The 19,145-nt window shown below is 43.2% G+C and overlaps 2 protein-coding genes across 5 annotated transcripts in view; both read left to right on the forward strand.

Moving 5' to 3' along the window:
- The window catches only part of LY75 (lymphocyte antigen 75), a 109,919-nt gene extending 98,137 nt beyond the window's left edge, over positions 1–11,782 (forward strand). The window contains exons 32-35 of the mRNA XM_070070821.2: positions 1,506–1,655; positions 4,036–4,158; positions 8,824–8,991; positions 10,083–11,782. Of these exons, the coding sequence (XP_069926922.1) occupies positions 1,506–1,655; positions 4,036–4,158; positions 8,824–8,991; positions 10,083–10,261 (620 nt within the window). The 3' untranslated portion in view covers positions 10,262–11,782. The remainder of the gene's footprint in view (positions 1–1,505; positions 1,656–4,035; positions 4,159–8,823; positions 8,992–10,082) is intronic.
- A 6,782-nt stretch (positions 11,783–18,564) lies between these two features.
- The window catches only part of CD302 (CD302 molecule), a 33,993-nt gene continuing 33,412 nt past the window's right edge, over positions 18,565–19,145 (forward strand). For all 4 annotated transcript variants that reach the window (XM_089328290.1, XM_089328291.1, XM_051849544.3 and 1 more), the window contains exon 1: positions 18,565–18,674. Coding sequence is in view for 2 of the 4 variants with exons in the window: in XM_051849544.3 (XP_051705504.2) it covers positions 18,608–18,674 (67 nt within the window). In the remaining 2 variants the exon portion in view is untranslated. The remainder of the gene's footprint in view (positions 18,675–19,145) is intronic.

Consider the following 19,145-nt stretch of genomic DNA (forward strand, 5'->3'; position numbering starts at 1 on the left):
AATGTATTTTGCATCCCATGGATTACCACACAATTAAGCTCAGTGCAACCATGGAGTAGTCAGCAATATTCCTTTTGCAAACCAACTATTTTCATAAGATGAAAAAACAAGGACTTGGTAATAAGATCTCTTCCCACTGGCAGCATCAAGAATTTATCAGAAATTTAATAGACTTTGCAGATGAATTTGGAAAATAAGTTTTTTTAAAAAAATTTATTCAAAATGCAGAGTTATAGATAGAAAGGAAGAGATGGAGAGAAAAAGAGGTCTTCCATCCTCTGTATTACTCCTCAAATGGCTTGCAATGGCTGGGCCTGACCCAGGCTGAAGCCAGGAGCATGAAACCCAGCCAGGTTTCTCACACAGGTGGCAGGGGCTCAAGCAATTGGGTCATCGGCTGCTGCTTTCCCAGGTGCATTGGAAGGGTGCTGGATCAGAAGTGGAACAGCCAGGACTTGAACTGGTGCTCAGATGGGAGACCCAGGGTGCAGGCAGCAACTTAACCAACTATGTCACAACATCAGCCCAGAAAATAAGTTTTGATCAGCAGCAGCTGGGAAACTTAGGTAGGCATCAGCTGCTAAACTAAAGAAAGACGTAGAGGTCAGATTGGTTGTGGAAAGAATGGAGTCAAGAGCCAGTCAAATAACTGAACTGTGAAGAGACCAAACCTGACTTCTAACAGAAGGCGGAGTCATAGAAGGAGGAATTACGGATCACTAGAAAGTCTCTCAGTGAAGAATGAAATGGCAGCAACCATCCTTCTAGAATCATAGAGACCACAAGCGAGTTCTGCACAAAACTGAGTCCAGGAGAATAGAGCAGAAGAGTCTTCAGTTCCTGACGGGCATATGGACCTTTGAGTCAGATCACCTGTACCTCACCGTTAGGATGCTGGCAGTTTACTTTCCAGTTCTTGGATGCGCTTTTGCTGGAATTAATAACAGGTGTCAGCAGACAAAAGCTTCATCATGCAGGCTTCTTGTATTACTCAGCACAGTTAAAATTTATCCATTTCTGTGGGAACCAGGGCATTTTTAAGAAGCAATACCTAGTCTGTATTTGTTTGTGAGAGATTTTGGTTTGTTAATATAATGCACTTTGTAAAACAAATGAACAATATTCTGCTTGAAGGTAAAATCTTTAAAAATGGCATCTTGTATGTCTAGGTGAAATTGATTTAAACTTTCAGAATAAAAGGGAATCCAGAGAAATAATTTTAGTTATTATTTCAGAGTACTTGCAGGTCTACCTGACTGTTCTTTGCTTCTTTTCCTGTCTCTCTTTATAGTTGTTTTTAATGTTAGTCTGAATATTGTCTCATTTTTAGAATGATATTCTAAGATTGTAAAGAGACTGTATGGGCTGTGTCTTTCTCTGGTTCTGTAGTGAGTGCAATGCTCTTTACCCAAAAAAGCAAGAGTTTCAAATAAGAGTATTTAATGAGATTTGGGAGGGGAGTCATTCTTCTGTGCATTATTACAGCTGTGTCTAACTTTTTATAGCTAAAGAACTGTCCTCTTATACATACTCACCAAGATGTCCAGTAGCAAAAGAGAATGCATCACAGTGGATCCAATACAAGGGTCACTGTTACATTTCTGACCAGGCACTGCACAGTTTCTCAGAGGCCAAGCAGTTGTGTTCAGAACTTGGTGAGTTAAAATTCATTGATTTTTCTTTGACTCAATGATTTACTTCTTAGAAATGCTTCCTAAGGAAATAATCTGAAATAATGATTGAATTTTTAAAATATTTTAAAGTACTCACTCTTTATAATAGTTTTATAATCTAATTTCCCAATGGTAATTGCCTACTGTAGAAATAGTTAAGTATTTTATGACAAAGGAGCTCAGTGGAATTTTGGGATAGCTGTTAAAAGTTATTACTGTAAGAATAAGTACATGGAAAATGAAAGGGGGAAGAAGTGTCACAGAAGAAGCTAAGTGAACTGTTAAGTAAAAATACTGACAAATGAATTGAAATGGTTTTAAATATAGCTAGATATGCCTAAATGATGAGGTAAAATTTTTATAAAGTTAGCTAAATAGTATAAATAAAATACAGATTTTCATTACCTGGTTACTAATCAGTAATGTTAGCCTAACCAAGGCAACAAAGTCAAAAAAGCATGGGCACTATGGTTTCTTCAATGCAATTAACCCATATCCTCTGGACATCAAAAGGGACCAGGCTTTTGGTCTTCAGATTTTGCTATTTTAGAGAGAGCAGCAGTGATTGGCTGTGGCCCATGATAAATGTCTCCTATAGCCAAACTATAAAGTGACCTCTAAACAACCCATCTAGAGTATTTCAGAGACCCAAATTGTTCACCTGCCTCCTCAGGTAGTAGTTTAGCCAGACAGATGCCATTTATTTATTTTGCTAAGTGTGATTAAAGTGTCCTAGTTATTGCAGAACTACACAGTGGGAACTGTTGTGTGTTATGCCTATGCTCCCATGATGGCTACACATATGTATGTTCTTCCTAAAAGAGCAAATAGAAAAGTTTGTTATAAATACAGTATGTGGATTAAACACTGAAACCTTTGAAGCAGGAAGGTCTGGGTTCAAATACCAGTCCCCACAGGTCCTAGCAAAATGACATTTACATAATTATTTTGCTTTTCTTATCTGAGCCATGAGAATGAAAAGAGCCCTTCCTTCCAAGGTTGGTGGAGGTTGGGATGTTGTAGGAATAAATGAAAGGAGATAATGGACACTGTGCCCTGCAGATAGTGATCTCTCAAAATCTTATTAGAAAGGTTGAGTTTGACTTTCCGTTTCTGTAACTGACTAGCTATATAAATGAACAACTTGCTTAATATCCTTGAGTTTCCGTTTTTCCTCAACTGTAAAATAGTGATGATACCATCCCCTGTAGGGTTGTATAATATTAAACAAGGTTTACAGAAAGCATCTGCATGGTGGTGGTCTGGAAGCTGCCCCACACCACAAAAATGACGGTTCAAATAAGGCTAGACTTTTTGCTGCTGAAAGATATTTGATTCCACTTGTGATTGACTTCCAAATCTAGTTATTATTTTATTTCTATTATATTTCTCATTTTGGTGAAAATCCTGTATTTTCTATGGATTTACCTAGCAAACTCCCAGAACACTCACTCACTCACTCAATTCCATACTATCTTAAGGAACTTACAATGGTCCTAACCAAGTATATTTATGTGTAAGTTAATACTAAAAGGAGGGATAATGCTCCCCAGCATCCCAAACCTATTGGTTTTTTTTTTTTTTTTTTTTGACAGGCAGAGTTAGACAGTGAGAGAGAGAAACAGAGAGAAAGGTCTTCCTTTTTCCGTTGGTTCACCCCCGAAGTGGCCGCCACGGCCAGCGCGTCGTGGCCAGCACATGCTGATCCGAAGCCAGGAGCCAGGTGTTTCCTCCTGGTCTCCCATGCGGGTGCAGGGCCCAAGCACTTGGGCCATCCTCCACTGCCTTCCTGGGCCACAGCAGAGATCCGGACTGGAAGAGGAGCAACTGAGACAGAATCCAGCGCCCCGACTGGGACTAGAATCCGGGGTGCTGGCGCCGCAGGTGGAGGATTAGCCTAGTGAGCCATGGCGTCAGCCCCTATTGGCTTTTATTTTCATTTACCATCACAGGTTTAAAACTAAGTAGTTAGACAAAAAAGCATTGTTGAAGTGAGAGTACTGAAAATCCTTAAGATATACTTTTTTTTCATCACGTACTCTATTTTATTATGACTAGCTGTTCAAGTACAGAGGTCTCACTGCTTAGGCAGTGCCAAGATCCAAAACTATTGCCAGATAAATATTTTGAAAAAAACAGGGAATTTCTCTATACAAAGTTTTAATCTGGAAATATTTCTAACATTTTTTGAAGTACTTTTAAAATTTTGGTATAAATGCCAGTCTTTAAAAGCAGACTCTTTGTAAAGCTTGAATTTCTGAATGATTCTGTTCATAATATTTTTTTCCATATGGCTCATTCAGAATAAATAACTTTCCTAGTTTTCATAAAGCTAATTAATTGGTTTGTTTTCCTTCAACAGATCATTCTGCAACTATTGTTACCATAGAGGATGAAGAGGAGAATAAATTTGTGAGCAGACTGATGAGGGAAAATAATAATATTACCATGAGAGTTTGGCTTGGATTATCCCAGAGTTCTGCTGGTAAGTGACACGTTAGTGTGCACAGTTAAAAGAGTTCAGACTTGTCCCAAACACCAAGTCAGTCCTGCTGAAGAATGTCAGGTGGTTGTCTGTTCTTACTGATAACTACACCAACTTTACCAGCTGTTCTAGAAGTCTATCAATTTTAAGTGAGTATGGACTTATTAGTGATGCTAGAGACCACTAATGAAATAGGAAATCAGGCTAAGTGTCGCTCCCCCTCTTCGTGGAGGAACGACACTAAACCCTGCGCTGTTCTTTCGTCTGCTCGGCCCTCCCCGGGTTTGCTGCTGGTTCTTCCCGGGTTGGCTACTATCCCTTCCACCTCCGTGGAAGGGCAGTTCCCCCTGGCCACATTCCCCACTTCCGCAGGGGAGCGGCACACCACCGGCCGGCTCTTCTCGGGGGCTGCACAGGTGTTCCCCTTAGATGTTCCCCATAGATGTTCCTGGTGCATGCCGTCTCTCTCCTCCTTTATAGTCCTCCTCCGCCAATCCCAACTCGGCTGCCCACACGCCGAGTACGCTGCTCTCCTCCAATCAGGAGCAAGTCCTACAGTTTATTAGTTGAACTGGAGGCAGCTGTGCGGAAGCTGTTTACTTCTCTCCCAGCGCCATATTGTGGGAGAGCAGATGCACAGAATAAGTCTTAATTCCAGTAACTCAGTCCAGTCCGGATTGCTCCCCACAGATCCCCCTTTCTTTTTATTTTTTGGCGTTGATACGCGCCTGTCTTCGGTGTCCCGCGGCACACACTCTGCTCTACTTGCTAGAGTTGCCACAGGCTCTTACAAGTCCTATCAATCAGGCAAACCGAATCCGGGTCCTCTCTTCGCCATGTTGTGAGGAGGTTTTTAGGCGCTGATGCGTGCCTGTGTTCGGTGCCCTGCAGCGCATGCTCTGGTCGAGCCTGCAGGGGCTTACAAGCCCTATCAGGCAAACCGAATCCAAGCCTTCTCATTGCCTTTTTGTGGGGAGGCCTTACTGATGTTAATTCGTGCCTATCTTCGGTGACCTGCGGCGCATAAGCTGCTAGCCGCTGCAGGTGCTCATCGTGCTCATCGCCTCACTTAATCAGGCAGACCGAATCCAAGCTCTCACATTGCAGTGTTGTAGGGAGGCCTTTCTATTTCTCTATTTCTCTATCTCCGGGCATTCCTATTTCTCCCATTTTACTTCTATCTGCCAACATTCCTATTTCTCTCATTTTACTTCTAAACTTCTGTTTCTCTTATCCCCGCAGCTTCCCGCTGCCCGCCCCGAGGCTACTTCTCGGCGGCTTTCCGGCTCTGAGCCGCTTCAGCCCGCATCTCTCTCATCTGCGCGGCTCGGCTTTGCGCGGCTTGGCTTCGCGCGCTCTGCGGTCTCCACGCCCTTCGCGTCTGCACCACGGCCTCGCGCCAGCCCCGTTCCCTATCTATTCACGCCCCGTGCTCTCTCTGCACGCGGCGGCTTCCGCGAGTAACACAGCGTAGCTTACGTGTCCGCCACTAGCATTCAATCTAAGTTCCCCGGGCTAGCCTGGCGAATTCAACCCAGTATACGTCTCCGCCCCACGGTTTGGCTTCCCGTCCTTTGCTCCCCGGGCTAATCAGACGGATCGCCAATCTGGCTTACGTTTCAGCTTCTGGTTTCAACTTTTCGCCCCCCATTCCCGGGCTAACTTGAGAACCCCAAAGTGGCTTTCGTATCCGCCTCGGCCTGCCCCCCGCGGCTTCAATTTCCCTAACATTTTTCTCTACCCGGTATGTTTCCCCAAACTTTCCTCCAACGATATTCCTCCCTCATTTCTCCTGGCCTCTCCCCACAGTCCGCGTCCGAGTCTGTTCTAGCTTTCACTTTCGCTTTCGCCCTTAGAGATTTCTCCCAGCTTCCCCCCGTAGTCCGCATCCGAGTCTATGCCTAGGCTTTCAATAGCTTCTTCCGGCTCCTTTTTCGTCCGGCTTTTCCCTAGGCTGTTTGCTAGTCTCTCTCTCCGATATTTTCCCTAGTTCTTCCCGTTTCTTCCCTCCTAAGTTTTTTATCCGTCCTAGGTTTCCTATCCAAGCTAGGTTTCCTATCCGAGTCAGGTTTCCTATCCGAGCTAGGTTTCCTAATCCGAGTCACGGCACCATTATGTCGCTCCCCGTCTTCGTGGGGGAACGACACTAAGCCCTGCCTAGGCTTCATATCCGAGTCACGGCACCATTATGTCGCTCCCCCTCTTCGTGGAGGAACGACACTAAACCCTGCGCTGTTCTTTCGTCTGCTCGGCCCTCCCCGGGTTTGCTGCTGGTTCTTCCCGGGTTGGCTACTATCCCTTCCACCTCCGTGGAAGGGCAGTTCCCCCTGGCCACATTCCCCACTTCCGCAGGGGAGCGGCACACCGCCGGCCGGCTCTTCTCGGGGGCTGCACAGGTGTTCCCCATAGATGTTCCTGGTGCATGCCGTCTCTCTCCTCCTTTATAGTCCTCCTCCGCCAATCCCAACTCGGCTGCCCACACGCCGAGTACGCTGCTCTCCTCCAATCAGGAGCAAGTCCTACAGTTTATTAGTTGAACTGGAGGCAGCTGTGCGGAAGCTGTTTACTTCTCTCCCAGCGCCATATTGTGGGAGAGCAGATGCACAGAATAAGTCTTAATTCCAGTAACTCAGTCCAGTCCGGATTGCTCCCCACAGCTAAGTCCATTGGAATTGTAGGGGTTTATTTCTAAGATATTGGGATCTACCCCAGGATTTTTTTCCTCTTTTGAAAATGTCTCTCTTGCCTGTCTACTCACAAGAAACCCATGACTGACTTCCCTTACAGTTCTCGTGGCTGTCACCCCATAGTTGTAGCTCATAATTCTATTATTTGAAAAGTTAACTTCTTGTCATCCCTTTATCTCTCAAAATATTTTTACCACAGATAAAAATTAAGCCTTAGTAGAGCTTTTTTGTAAACAAGCTTAGTAAAATTGCAGGAAATTAACTCAAAGGGAATTTATGGGAAAATTTTCCAGTAAGCAATAATAGATATTAGACTGAACTTGGAATTGATAATGAATTTGAGTATAAATTTGATAGAAGAGTGGGAAATATTTTATATTTTACACAAAATTGAATTTATAATTTTTTAAATATTAATTCTAAAATGTTATAGACTTGTCAAAAATGATTGAGTTTGAATTTGGCCAACTGAATGAATTACAAATTGTGTTTATTCTATCACCACAAGGTGGTGCCATCTCAACCAGAAAACAAAAATGGAGCCATGGAGGGATGGAGGCTTACCTTCCTGGGCCACTTTAGACCCTTCTTGTTCTACCAGTATATCTAATTATATGAGCCTTTTAAATGGAGAAGAGGGAACAAGTCCTTAAAAATCTATCCCTTGTAGGGCTAGTGCCGTGGCTTACTTGGTTAATCCTCTGCCTGAGGTGCCGGCATCCTATATAGACACCAGGTTCTAGTCTTAGTTGCTCCTCTTCCAGTCCAGCTCTCTGCTGTGGCCCAGGAAGGCAGTGGAGCATGGCCCAAGTGCTTGGGCCCTGAACCCGCATGGGAGACCAGGAGGAAGCACCTGGCTCCTGGCTTCGGATTGGTGCAGTGGGGGCCGTGGCGGCCATTTGGGGAGTGAACCAATGGAAGGAAGACCTTTCTCTCTGTCTCTCTCTCTCACCATCTATAACTCTACCTGTCAAAAAAAAAATCTATCTCTTGCAATCCTCACTTGAATTTAAATACTATGTTCTGTGTCAGTGCTGTGCAGCAGAATTTTGTGCAAAGAAAGAAATGTTCTATATTTACCCTGTCCAATATAATAATGACTAGCCACATGTGACTCTTTTTTTTAAAGATTTATTTATTTATTTATCTTAAAGTCAGAGTTACAAAAAGAGAGAAAGAGAGATAAAGAGTCTTCTATCCATTGGTTCACTCCCCAATTGACCACAATGGCTGGAGCTGCGCCGATCCAAAGCCAGGAGCCAGGAGCTTCCTCCAAGTCTCCCACATGGGTGCAGGGGCCCAAGGACTTGGGCCATCTTCTACTGTTTTCCCAGGCCATAGCAGAGACCTGGATTGGAAATGGAGCAGCTGGGGCTCAAACCGGGGCCCATATGGGATGCCAGCACTGCAGGTGGCAGCTTTACCCACTATGCCACAGCGCCAGCCACATCTTTAAAAAAAAAAAAAAAAAGATTTACTTATTTGAAATTCAGCGTTACAGGGCAGCGGGGGTAGGGGGAGATGAGAGATGAGAGATACCTTCCATCCACTGGTTCACTTCCAAAACGGGCACAACGGCCAAAACTAGGAGTTAGGAGTTTCTTCTGGGTCTCCCACATGGATGCAGGAGCCCAAGCACTTGGGCCATCCTCTGCTGCATTCCCAGCTGCTTTAACAGAGATCTGGATCAGAAGTACAGCAGATGGAACTCAAACGGGTGCCCTTGTGGAATGCTGGCTCATGACCCGCCATGTCACAACACCATCCCCCAACACATGACTCTTGACCACTTGAAATATGACGAGTGCAGCTAAAGAACTGAGTACTGATTTAAACTTTTTTCCCTTTTTAAGGAATTTCATTTTGGATAATAGCTATCATATTGGACAGTACAGTTCTAAGTAAAATGAATGACATGAACTATAAATTTAGTAGTTTTGTGGCAATAGATATAGTTGTATTTAATTTGTTTGTTTAGATCAATCCTGGAATTGGTTGGATGGATCAGAAGTGACGTTTGTCAAATGGGAAAATAAAAGCAATAGTGATGGTGGAAAATGTAGCATTTTGTTAGCTTCAAATGAAACTTGGAAAAAAGTTGAATGTTCTCATGGCTATGGAAGAGTGGTCTGCCAAGTTCCTCTGAGTAAGTATGTAACCTGTCCTGAAGGAAGCTTCTTGCAGAACAGGTCAGGAAATAAATGTGCAGTCCACTTATATGCAGAATACTGTACTTGGCCCTGAAGTCTTTAGTCCTGAAAGTGTATCCAAACACCTGCATAAAAATTATACTGCAAGACAGTAAACGTAGAAGATGTCCAAGGCTCCCAAATGAAACTATTCAACAATCTAAACTTTGTATAGTTCTTTTCTGACTATCCTAGATTAAGTTATTAGGGAAGATGTGTAAGAGCAGAAAATGCTGAAGCTGAAAACTGAAAGGTCATCTAAATCAAGGTCAGGGACAGGTGGAGGTACCAGCTGGAGCAGATAGCCTGTAGTAGATGGCACTCGCTGAGAGCTGAAGGAGGAGCAGGAAGGCAGACAGCTGCTGGCTCCACAGTTTTTGATGCAAAATCAAGAGTTCTGGTTTTTTCCTGAGAGGCGTGAAAAGCAACTGGAAAAAGTAGGGGGTTAGAGTGGTATATTTCAAGAGTTCTGTTTTGTCCATGTGGATATGAGAGCCATGTGGAGATGCCTAGTGTGCAGTTGACATAGAGAAGGGAGGTCAGCTCAGAGGTGTTAAGTCACAGTGCGTCTGTGCAAAATGCAGAGAAAGAGATGGGACAGTGTTTGCATTTGGATAGCTAAGGACTAAATTAGGTCATCCTAAGGGCTTAAATCATTTTAAAGCAAATAATACTCTATTTGTCCCTAGCCAAGTCAAAGACATTTACAGCTTTAAGCAATTTGCTATCAAGTTAGGAGTAATATTCAAAAAGTGATAGTCCCAAAAGCATGTTGGAAGGACAACTGAGAATAATGAAAATGCTTTAATTTATTTGGAGGAAAATTCTTAAGGCAGTGAATAGAATTTGAATGGAAAGGAAAACATTTTAATTCGAAAAGAAAGCACTTGGGTATTTGATGATGATTTTGAAGCTATGAAGCAATCCCTTTTCATTGTATCTAATTGGTACACAGCTTAAGGCTGTGTCACACGCTTCATGTATGAAATTAATAATAATGATTACTTTTGCATTCGCTCTTCCAATGTCAAACCTTTCCCTGTACCAGGCCCTGACTACAGAGGAATAGCTATCACATTTGCTGTGCTCGGTGTCCTAGTGCTCGTCAGTGGACTGATCTGGTTCCTCTTCCTAAGAAACCGTTTCCACTGGAGAGGCTTCTCATCAGTTCGGTATGAACAAGGAATGAATGAAGAGGAGATTGTGCTTCCTTCCTTCCATGACTAAATTCTTCTGAAAGTTTGCTAATTTGCACTAATGTGTAAGAAAAAATGAGCCACTTAAAAGTGTCCCAGTGTCAGTATTTACTCTGCTCCACAGTACAAGTCTGAAGTACTCTTCAGTGGTTCAGTTGCTGTTCTGGTATCCACAAGCAACTGGCCACCAAATGCCATGTTTACAAACTCTACTTAAATAGTGAACAGGTCGCAAAGCTGGAACTAAAGTCAAATGCTTTGTAGGGTAATAAGTCTAACGTGCATCTTCTTTGTGAGTATGTGGGTGGTAACGAGGATGATTTCCTTTAGTGACATTTTCAACATGTCTTGGGAAATTTAAACGGGCATAAGTACTAGGTTATCCAATTACTTTTTAATTTTAAGAGCATCTGGCCAAATGCAAACATAGAACCTCAAGGTAAAAACTCAACTGTAAATAATATTGACATTGTTTCAAAAAAAGCCGTTTGTAGCATTTGGGGAAAATTATTGAACAATAACATTTTCCCTTTGTTTAGGAAAATGATGTCTTATACTATTGCTTCTTATACTATTCCAAAGATATGTTATACCAATGTAATCTAAAGGCAAATATTTTTGTTCATAATTCATAATAAATCAACTTTTACATATTTAAAAAGAGTATATTATTGTTAGCTTGCTTAGGTACCCTGTAGTAGTGTATTTTGTCTTTTCTGATGTAGTACATCTGAGTATTTGCTTTCTAAAGAGATTCAGTGAGGGATAAGAATGTTTGAAAAGTTCACAATTTATATGCAAGGATTTCAAAAAGTTCGTGGAAAATGCCTATTATGAAAAAATTATGCATGTTTTGTGCATGGATTTAAAAAATTTTTGGCATCAACATAAGCATAACTTTCAATGCTATTGTCCACAAACTTTTTGAAATATCCTCACTTGACACAACCTGCCAACTTTTGACCAAAATTTTTTTATTACTTTGTTGCCTTTTTACATGAAATAAACAGGAGAGCAGTCCATGAAGGAAATTTTTTGTGTAACTTGCACTTGTAAAAATGAGATTTTTGCAATAAAACTCTAAACCTTGAAGTTACTACTAAAATATTTTAAATTATGAAAAATAAAACATTGTTTTGTAATTATCACTTTAAATTTTACCACCTAGAATATATTTTTAATAATAATACCAACTGGACATGATGAATGCTTTATTCAGTGTTTATATTTGTACTTTAGAATATTTTTATATAAAATTCATAGATTTATTTTAAATTTAGTTTTTATACTACCATAAAGTTGTAAATAATTTTCAAAGATAGCTTTAAAGTAGCCTACAATTCCCTTAAGTATTTTTCATTGAATTTGTTAGACTAGTTCTTTTGCCCTGTGATCTGTAAAATTTTAATCATTAAGATGTAAAGTTTTATCTTTTAAGTAAACATGTTGCTGTTGATCCTTACTGAAAAAAAAAATAAACCTCTGGATTGGGCTTCATTATTTTAGGCATACAGTGTGACAAGAAATAAAGTGTCCAACTATTGTAAGTAGAGCATTGTTTAGAGAGTTTGTGTTTATTTTTAAAAATGTATTTATTTGAGAGACAGAGAAACAGAAAGAGCAAAATCTCCCTCAGCTGCTGTCTCACTTCCCAAATGCCCACAACAGCCAGGGCTGTGCCAGGGTGAAGCCAGGAGCTAGGAACTGCATCTTGGTCTGCTACACATAGGTGGCAGGGCTGATTACTTGAGTTATCACCTGCTGCCTCCCAGAGTGTATGTTAACAGGAAACTGGAATAAGGAATAGAGCCTGGACTAGAAGGCAAGCACCTCAAAATGGAATGCAAGCATCCCACACAGTGTCCACTGTGTGCATTCTTTAAAGAATAAATATCATCATCCCTACATTGTTGAATGTTTGATTGTAGTTTCCTTCCAGATTGCTGTTGTTCAATATGTCTTCTAACTATCAGGTTCAGCATGGGTCCCCTCTAGGTTCTACTTTTTCCTCATTCTTCATGCTCCCCTTAGAAGATATGTCCACCACCCCCATCCCCTCCAAGGCATTCAACAACCATTTCTATACTCATAGTTCAGACATACAGTTCTAGGATCATACTTCCAACTATCCATTGGACATGAGAGTGCCTCTCAGCATGTTCAGAATTTCTCATAGTATTTTTCTGTCCTCATTTCCCCTGTTCCAGATGTCTCAGGAGAACTAGAGACAGTCCATTTCTGTATTTCCTAACTAATCCAGCTATCTCACATTGACAGAATTCATTGCTTAAAACCAGGCAGCAGGGTTGGGCGTTGTGGCCCAGTAGAATAAATTGGTGCTAGGGTCTCCTGAATCTCATATAAGAGTGTCAGATTGAGTACCAGCTACTCTGTTTCTGATCTAGTTTCTTGCTGATGATTCCTGGGAGGCAATAGATAATGGCTCAAGTGCTTGGGCCCCTGCTGCCTCCATCAAGCACACAGATGGAGTTTTGGGCTTCTGGCTGTGGCCCGGCTGTTATGGGGATTTGGAAAGTGAACTAGCAGATGAATGATATTCTCTCTCAGTCTCTCTCTCTCTCTCTCTCTCTCTCTCTGGCTGTGCGTGTATGTGTATGTGTGCCTTTCAAAGAAAATGAAAATAAATAAAAATTTTAAATTTGTTTCTACTCTAATTATATATACAACATTTTTTAAAAGACAAAATGGCAAGTAAACCAAATGATGAAGTACAGGGACAAATATAGAAGTGGTACCAATAATCACTCATCTTTTTCCTTCCTCCCCAATAGCCTGTCCCCATCCTTGATCCTAAGACTAGATATTTTCATAATTTTGGGTATTTTATCCTGAAAGTGGATACTGCAGTTTAGTAACCCCAATTTTCCCCCCACTGCTGAGATTATTTTTCTGGAGATAGAAGTTCAGATTCCTTTCACTTTGGCTCATTTAATCCTAAAAACCTCTTAGAAAAGCAAAGATCTAATTGTTATTCATTGGTCAACACTTTATCTTTCTTCAGAAGAAAACTTTTACCAGTTCTCAAAGACTTTTTGACTAGATCTTATCATCTGTGGTGTTATCTCTAATTCCCTATATATTGTAAATTAAATTAAATTGTAAACCATATCTACATCTCAACAAATTTAGGGTATAGACATGTACTTCTTGTTTCTCTCAAGCCAAATTAGTCACAAGCAGAACTTGATAAGTTTATTTCCTATTACCACTACCACTTCTTCTTTTACTCTCTTATTAGGAAGAAACTGCATCTTCCTTGTCTCCCAAGCTAGAAATCAGAAGTCATTGTCAAATCCCCTTTCCCATCTCCCAAATCCAGCCATACTGCCAGTTCAATGTCAGATGCCTCACAAAGCAGGTTTTTGCCAATGTCCAATTTCGGGTTTTCTTAATCCCCCCTACATTATTTGTAACACCTCTCACTTTAGTGGCCTTTCTCTTTCATCTGTTTCCTGCCTCCTGGACACAGAGGAGCTGAGATACACAGAGGAGAACTCCCCCTGTTTGGCTATCTTGGCCTCGCTCTCTCAGACCAAAGATGTGTTCAGCAATGCTAAGCCCAAGAGCCTTTCTCAAAGATCTTACATAAAAGCTTGGTGATCACCAAAGCTAAGAAATCTTGGGGCCTTCGTTTCTTGGCCAAATGCCCTTTTGAAGCCATATAGGGTCAAGTCAAGATTGATCTCACTGCTTAAAAATAGAGAGGTAAAATCTCAGATAAACTGCACTCTAGAAATTAGGAAACCACTGGTTATCTCAGCTTGTGAGAGTGCAGCGGAGCAGTGAAGCCTGAATCCAGATGGGAGTGAGCCAAAACACAAAAGAATTATGAACATGAGGAATGTGAGATTTGGAGAAGGATGTGGAGAGGGTGGAATGGGGTCACCGCCAGAGGGAAAAGGGGCATTGATGAAGGGTGTTTGCCCAAAAGAGGGAGGAAAGAGGCTTACAGGTTTAGAAACTGAGAGGAAAAACAACAAGAGCAAGCAGTGGGGAGAAGTTGATGAATCAGGGCAGAGGGCATCTTTAGTGGAGGCAGATGAGACAAGGGGGCAGTTTCAGGCCCACAGAAAAAGGAACTCAGGCTTGCATGGGATGGGGAAGTTCGCCTTCCCGTGTGAGGCCACTAAAGGATGCCCTGCATGAAAGAGAAAGGAGAGCAGATCAGTATTTGAAAACATTTATTTATGCCCAAGGGTCCCACTTTTCTTGTGGAGCAGAAGGTGAGGTCTTCTGTTGAGAAAGACAAAGCCGAGTGATAGGGTCTCAGCTCAAAAAGAGTAATAAAACAGTGAAATGTCCAAAGAGAGGAATAGGTAAGAGCAATAAACAAGATTAAATTAAGTAAGAGGGTCACAGAAGAGGCACACCAGGGCCCAGATGAAATGAAGAGCCGTTTATTTATAGTGACAACCATCAGGAGAATTCATTGATTTCCTCTACACATCAGTAAAGTTGAGGAAAGGAGACCGTGAAGCAAGAGGAGACTCCAGGCTCAGGGCTGGTCTGCTGGGTGCCCTGGAGAGAAAGGGGGATGGAAGCATCCAGGCTGGGCGGAGAAGGGAGAACAAAAGGCTGGGAAAATGAAGTCAAGGGGCTGGAGGCTGGAATGAGACCAAGGCAAGTCAGAGCAGGAGAGAGGGGAAAATCTAAGGTCTGATGTGTGATTGGAAAGAGAAGTATCGTGAGCTTTTAGTGAAATATCCCATTATCCCACACAGAAGCAGTAAGTAGCTTGTTTTATCATCTTAGCATAAAAAAAGAGTCCGCAGGCACCAGATTAACAATGGAAAAAATAGACTTCTCCTTAGTTCAAATGACTTAGAAAAATAACACTGTTGAAATGGGGCATTTGCCTGAAGAAGATTGATGCGTAAGGGTGCCAATTCTATGGTAAACCTGAAAAATAGTTTAACACAATGTAAAACACATTGATAAAATATAGTTTGGGGCGGCACCGCGGCTCACTAGGCTAATCTTCCGCCTTGTGGCGCCGGCACACCGGGTTCTAGTCCCGGTCGGGGCGCCGGATTCTGTCCCGGTTGCCCCTCTTCCAGGCCAGCTCTCTGCTGTGGCCCGGGAAGGCAGTGGAGGATGGCCCAAGAGCTTGGGCCCTGAACCCGCATGGGAGACCAGGAGAAGCACCTGGCTCCAGGCTTCGGATCAGCGCAGCGCGCCAGCCGCAGTGGCCATTAGAGGGTGAACCAACAGCAAAGGAAGACCTTTCTCTTTGTCTCTCTCTCTCACTGTCCACTCTGCCTGTCAAAAAAATAAAATAAAATAAAATAAAATAAAATAAAATAAAATATATAGTTTGGTGTGTGAAGTAGAGGTGAAGAAGACTTTCTCAACTGCATGGAACTAATCATTTTATTTGTGTAGTTGGCAAGGCAAAGGAGAATCAAGCTGTCACAATCTTTGTTTATAAACAAAAAGTACCTTTGGAAGGATTCACTTTGGGTCTGGGTTTAGTATGTAAACTCATTGTTGAAAGTTTGAAAGGAAGAATGGAAATACATGAACAAGTCCATAAAACTGGACTCTGGGAGAGTCCAGCAGAAGACCTGGGCTGTGGTTCTCTTTCTTTCTTTCTTTCTTTCTTTCTTTCTTTCTTTCTTTCTTTCTTTCTTTCTTTCTTTCTTTCTTTCTTTCTTTCTTTCTTTCTTTCTTTCTTTCCTTCTTTCCTTCTTTCCTTCTTTCCTTCTTTCCTTCTTTCCTTCTTTCTTTCACTTTCTCTCTCTCTCTCTCTCTCTTTCTCTTTCTCTTTCTCTTTCTCTTTCTCTCTTTCTTTTTTGGCATTTACTGTGTGCCCGTGGGTAAGTCCCATTCCTTCTGTGGGTCTCAGTTTGCTTATCAACAAATGAAGATGCCCCACCACTTCTACCACTCTGCAAATTCTCATTATACACACCCTGCTGCTCACATTTCCATTTTAGACTGACTGTCAAAGGTTTTGAACGCATTCAAAAGAGTGAGAGTGTTAGAGACTTTAATCATTGAGCGGGTTTAGAACTTTACAGAAAAATTGAGCAGAAAGTAAAGAGTTCCGATGTACCTGCTTACACACACAGCCCCAACTTCCCCTATTATTAACATCCAACATTAGCAAGGTGCATTTGTTAATGTACCACGAGCCAATAAGAACACATCATTATTACTCTAAGTCCATAGTTCACACTAGAGCTCATCTGTTTTGTACAGTCGGTGTATAGTGATACACAGCCACCATTACAGGACCGCACAGAATTATTTCATTGCTGGAATAATATACTCTGCTCCACCTGTTCATCCCTCCCTTCTTTTTTGTTCCCAACCCCTGGCAATCACTTGTGTTTTTACTGTCATAGTTTTCCGTTTTCTGAAATGTCATATAGTTAGAATCATACATTATATAATCTTTTCAGACTGGCTGCTTTCACTTAGATGTGTCTCTTATTGGTTCGATAGCTCATTTATTTTTAGCACTGAGTAATATTTCCCTACATAGCAGTACCACAGTTTGTCCTTCACTTGTTGAAGGTCATCTTGGTGTTTCCAGGTTTTGGCAGTTATGAATAAAAACTGCTGTAAAGGAGTTTTTCTGTGCGTGTAAGTTTTTGACTCATTTATGCAATACCAAGGAGTCAGATTGCTGGATCATATGATAAGAATATGGTTAATTTTAGAGGTGAGGACTGTGACAAAGCCATCAAGCTGCCACTGGGGATGCCTCTATCCCATATCTCAGGGCTGGGGTTTGAGTCCTGCCTCTGCTTCTGATCCAGTTTCCTGCTAATGTGCACCCTGGGAGGCAACAGTGATGGTTCAAATACTTGGCACTCATGTGGGAGAATCAGATGGCGTTCCCAGCTACTAGTTTCATCCTGAACCAGCCCTGGCTGTTGTGGGCATTTGGAATTTGAATCAGTGGATCAGATTCTCATTCTCTCTCTCTCACTCTCATTCTGCCTTTCAAATAAACAGATAAGTAAAATTTTAAAGAGAATGTTTAACTTTTTGTTTACAAAGCAGCCAAACTGTTCTCCACAGTAGCCATATCATGCTGCATTCCCGCCAGCCATGAACAAGAGTTCTTATTGTTCCACATCTTCACCACCATGCATTATCAGTATTTGAGATTTGGATCATTTTGATAGATATGTAGTGCTATTTCATTTTTAATTTGCAGTTCCCTAAAGACATACAATGTTGAGCATCTTTTCATATGATTTCCCATCTATATATCTTCCTTTTTGAGATATCTGTTCAGATTGCCCATTTGTTAGTTGGGTCATTGTATTCTTATTGTTTAGACTAGATTTGATGGAACCCTTGCCAATGGCATGAAGCTAAAACAAGCCAAGCTTGTCTCTTGTCTGGTTCCAGAGACTCTCAGGAGCTAGGTTACAGTTGCGTGGTTCATACAAGTATGAGTGTATGAGTTTAAAGACTTTTTTTTTTTGCTGTGATCATGATCACCTTTTTCAGAATAAATTAAGATATTAAATAGTATTTTACATAAAGCACTAAAAAGTACAATCATTCAAATTCAAAAATCTTTCAAATTACCATGACTATTCTACTTACCAAACCCTTTAAAGACTCCTGATCCAGGAGCTGGGGAAAGAGTCCTAAGAGAATCGTCCAGAAGGGAGTTTCTGGTGGCCAGAGACAATGTCACCAGAGATGAGACATAATGACAAGGTGTCACTTACGCACCGGGCACATGGCTTCCGTGGCACTGTGGCCAGAACAGCATGACCCGATTCCAATCGAGAGGAAACATCAGACACCCTCAAACTGAGGGACACGAGACACTACCACCGGCCAGCACCCTTCCGTCGTGTTTAGTCATGAAAGCCAAAGAATGACAGGGGCACGCCCTAGGTTTGAGGAGACTGAGGAAACTCGGTATCTCAGTGCAATGACTGATCCTGGGTTGGCTTCTGAGATGGAGAAACCGTAAAGGACGGATCACCGGCGAAAGTACTATGGGATGTAGATGAGCTTAGCAGTTTTACACGAGCGCTGATTTACTAGTTTTGATCTTTGGACTGGAGTTACATAAGATGTTAATATTCAGAGACGCTGTCTGAAGGGCTACGGTACTGCGCTGTTTTTAAGACACTTTTAGAAAGTCAACTCAAATAACAAGTTCAAAACATTGAAGAGACAAATTCCAGAAGGCCCGCGCCTGGCCCACCCGCAGACCCCGGCCCCGCCAGCCGCGTCCACCCGCCTCGGCCCGGCGCCAGCCCCCGCCCGCCCGGGGCCCGCGGTGGGAGGGGTCGGCCCCGCGCTCCGCACTTCCGAGAAGCGCCGCCCCCGCCCCGCAGCCGTCGCCCGCCGCCCGCTCTCGGCGCCCGTCGCAGCCGTCATGGCCCGGGCCGCGCTGCCCGCGCTCCTGCTGCCGCTGCTGGGCCTCGCTGCCGTGGCCGCCGCGGGTAAGCTGCCCCTCGCCGTGCCCTCGCCTCGGCCCGCGCGCGGCCGTCGTCGCCCCCTGCCTCGCGCCAGAGGGGGCGCGCGGGGCCCGCGTTCCGCCTCCCTGCCCGCCCGGCGCAGTGCGCCCCCGCGGGCCCGGAGGTCTGGGGGGGGGGGTCCGCCTGCACCGGGGCCCCCTCTTTCTCTCGCATCAGGTCCCTGGGCGGGACCCCAAAACGGGGCTGAGTGCGCGGAGAGAGGAGGACTGAGTCCCACGGCGGGAGTGGTGTCAGAGCCTTGTGGGGGTGACTGGAGGAGCGAGGGGTTGGCCCCGGAGAGCTCCGGGCGGGCGCGCGGCCGGGATGGGGGGCTCCGGTGGGGCCGAGGCTGCGCGCGGCCTGTCCTCGCCGGCGGCGGTGTTTGTCCGCCTGGTTGGTGTTCAAGTCTGGGACACAGGAAAGCAGTTCAGCCAAATAACCCCTGAGTCGAGAGGG

Source organism: Oryctolagus cuniculus, chromosome 3, assembly GCF_051225735.1.
Source record: "Oryctolagus cuniculus isolate XC-2025 breed Fujian yellow rabbit chromosome 3, ASM5122573v1, whole genome shotgun sequence".
NCBI lineage: Eukaryota > Metazoa > Chordata > Mammalia > Lagomorpha > Leporidae > Oryctolagus > Oryctolagus cuniculus.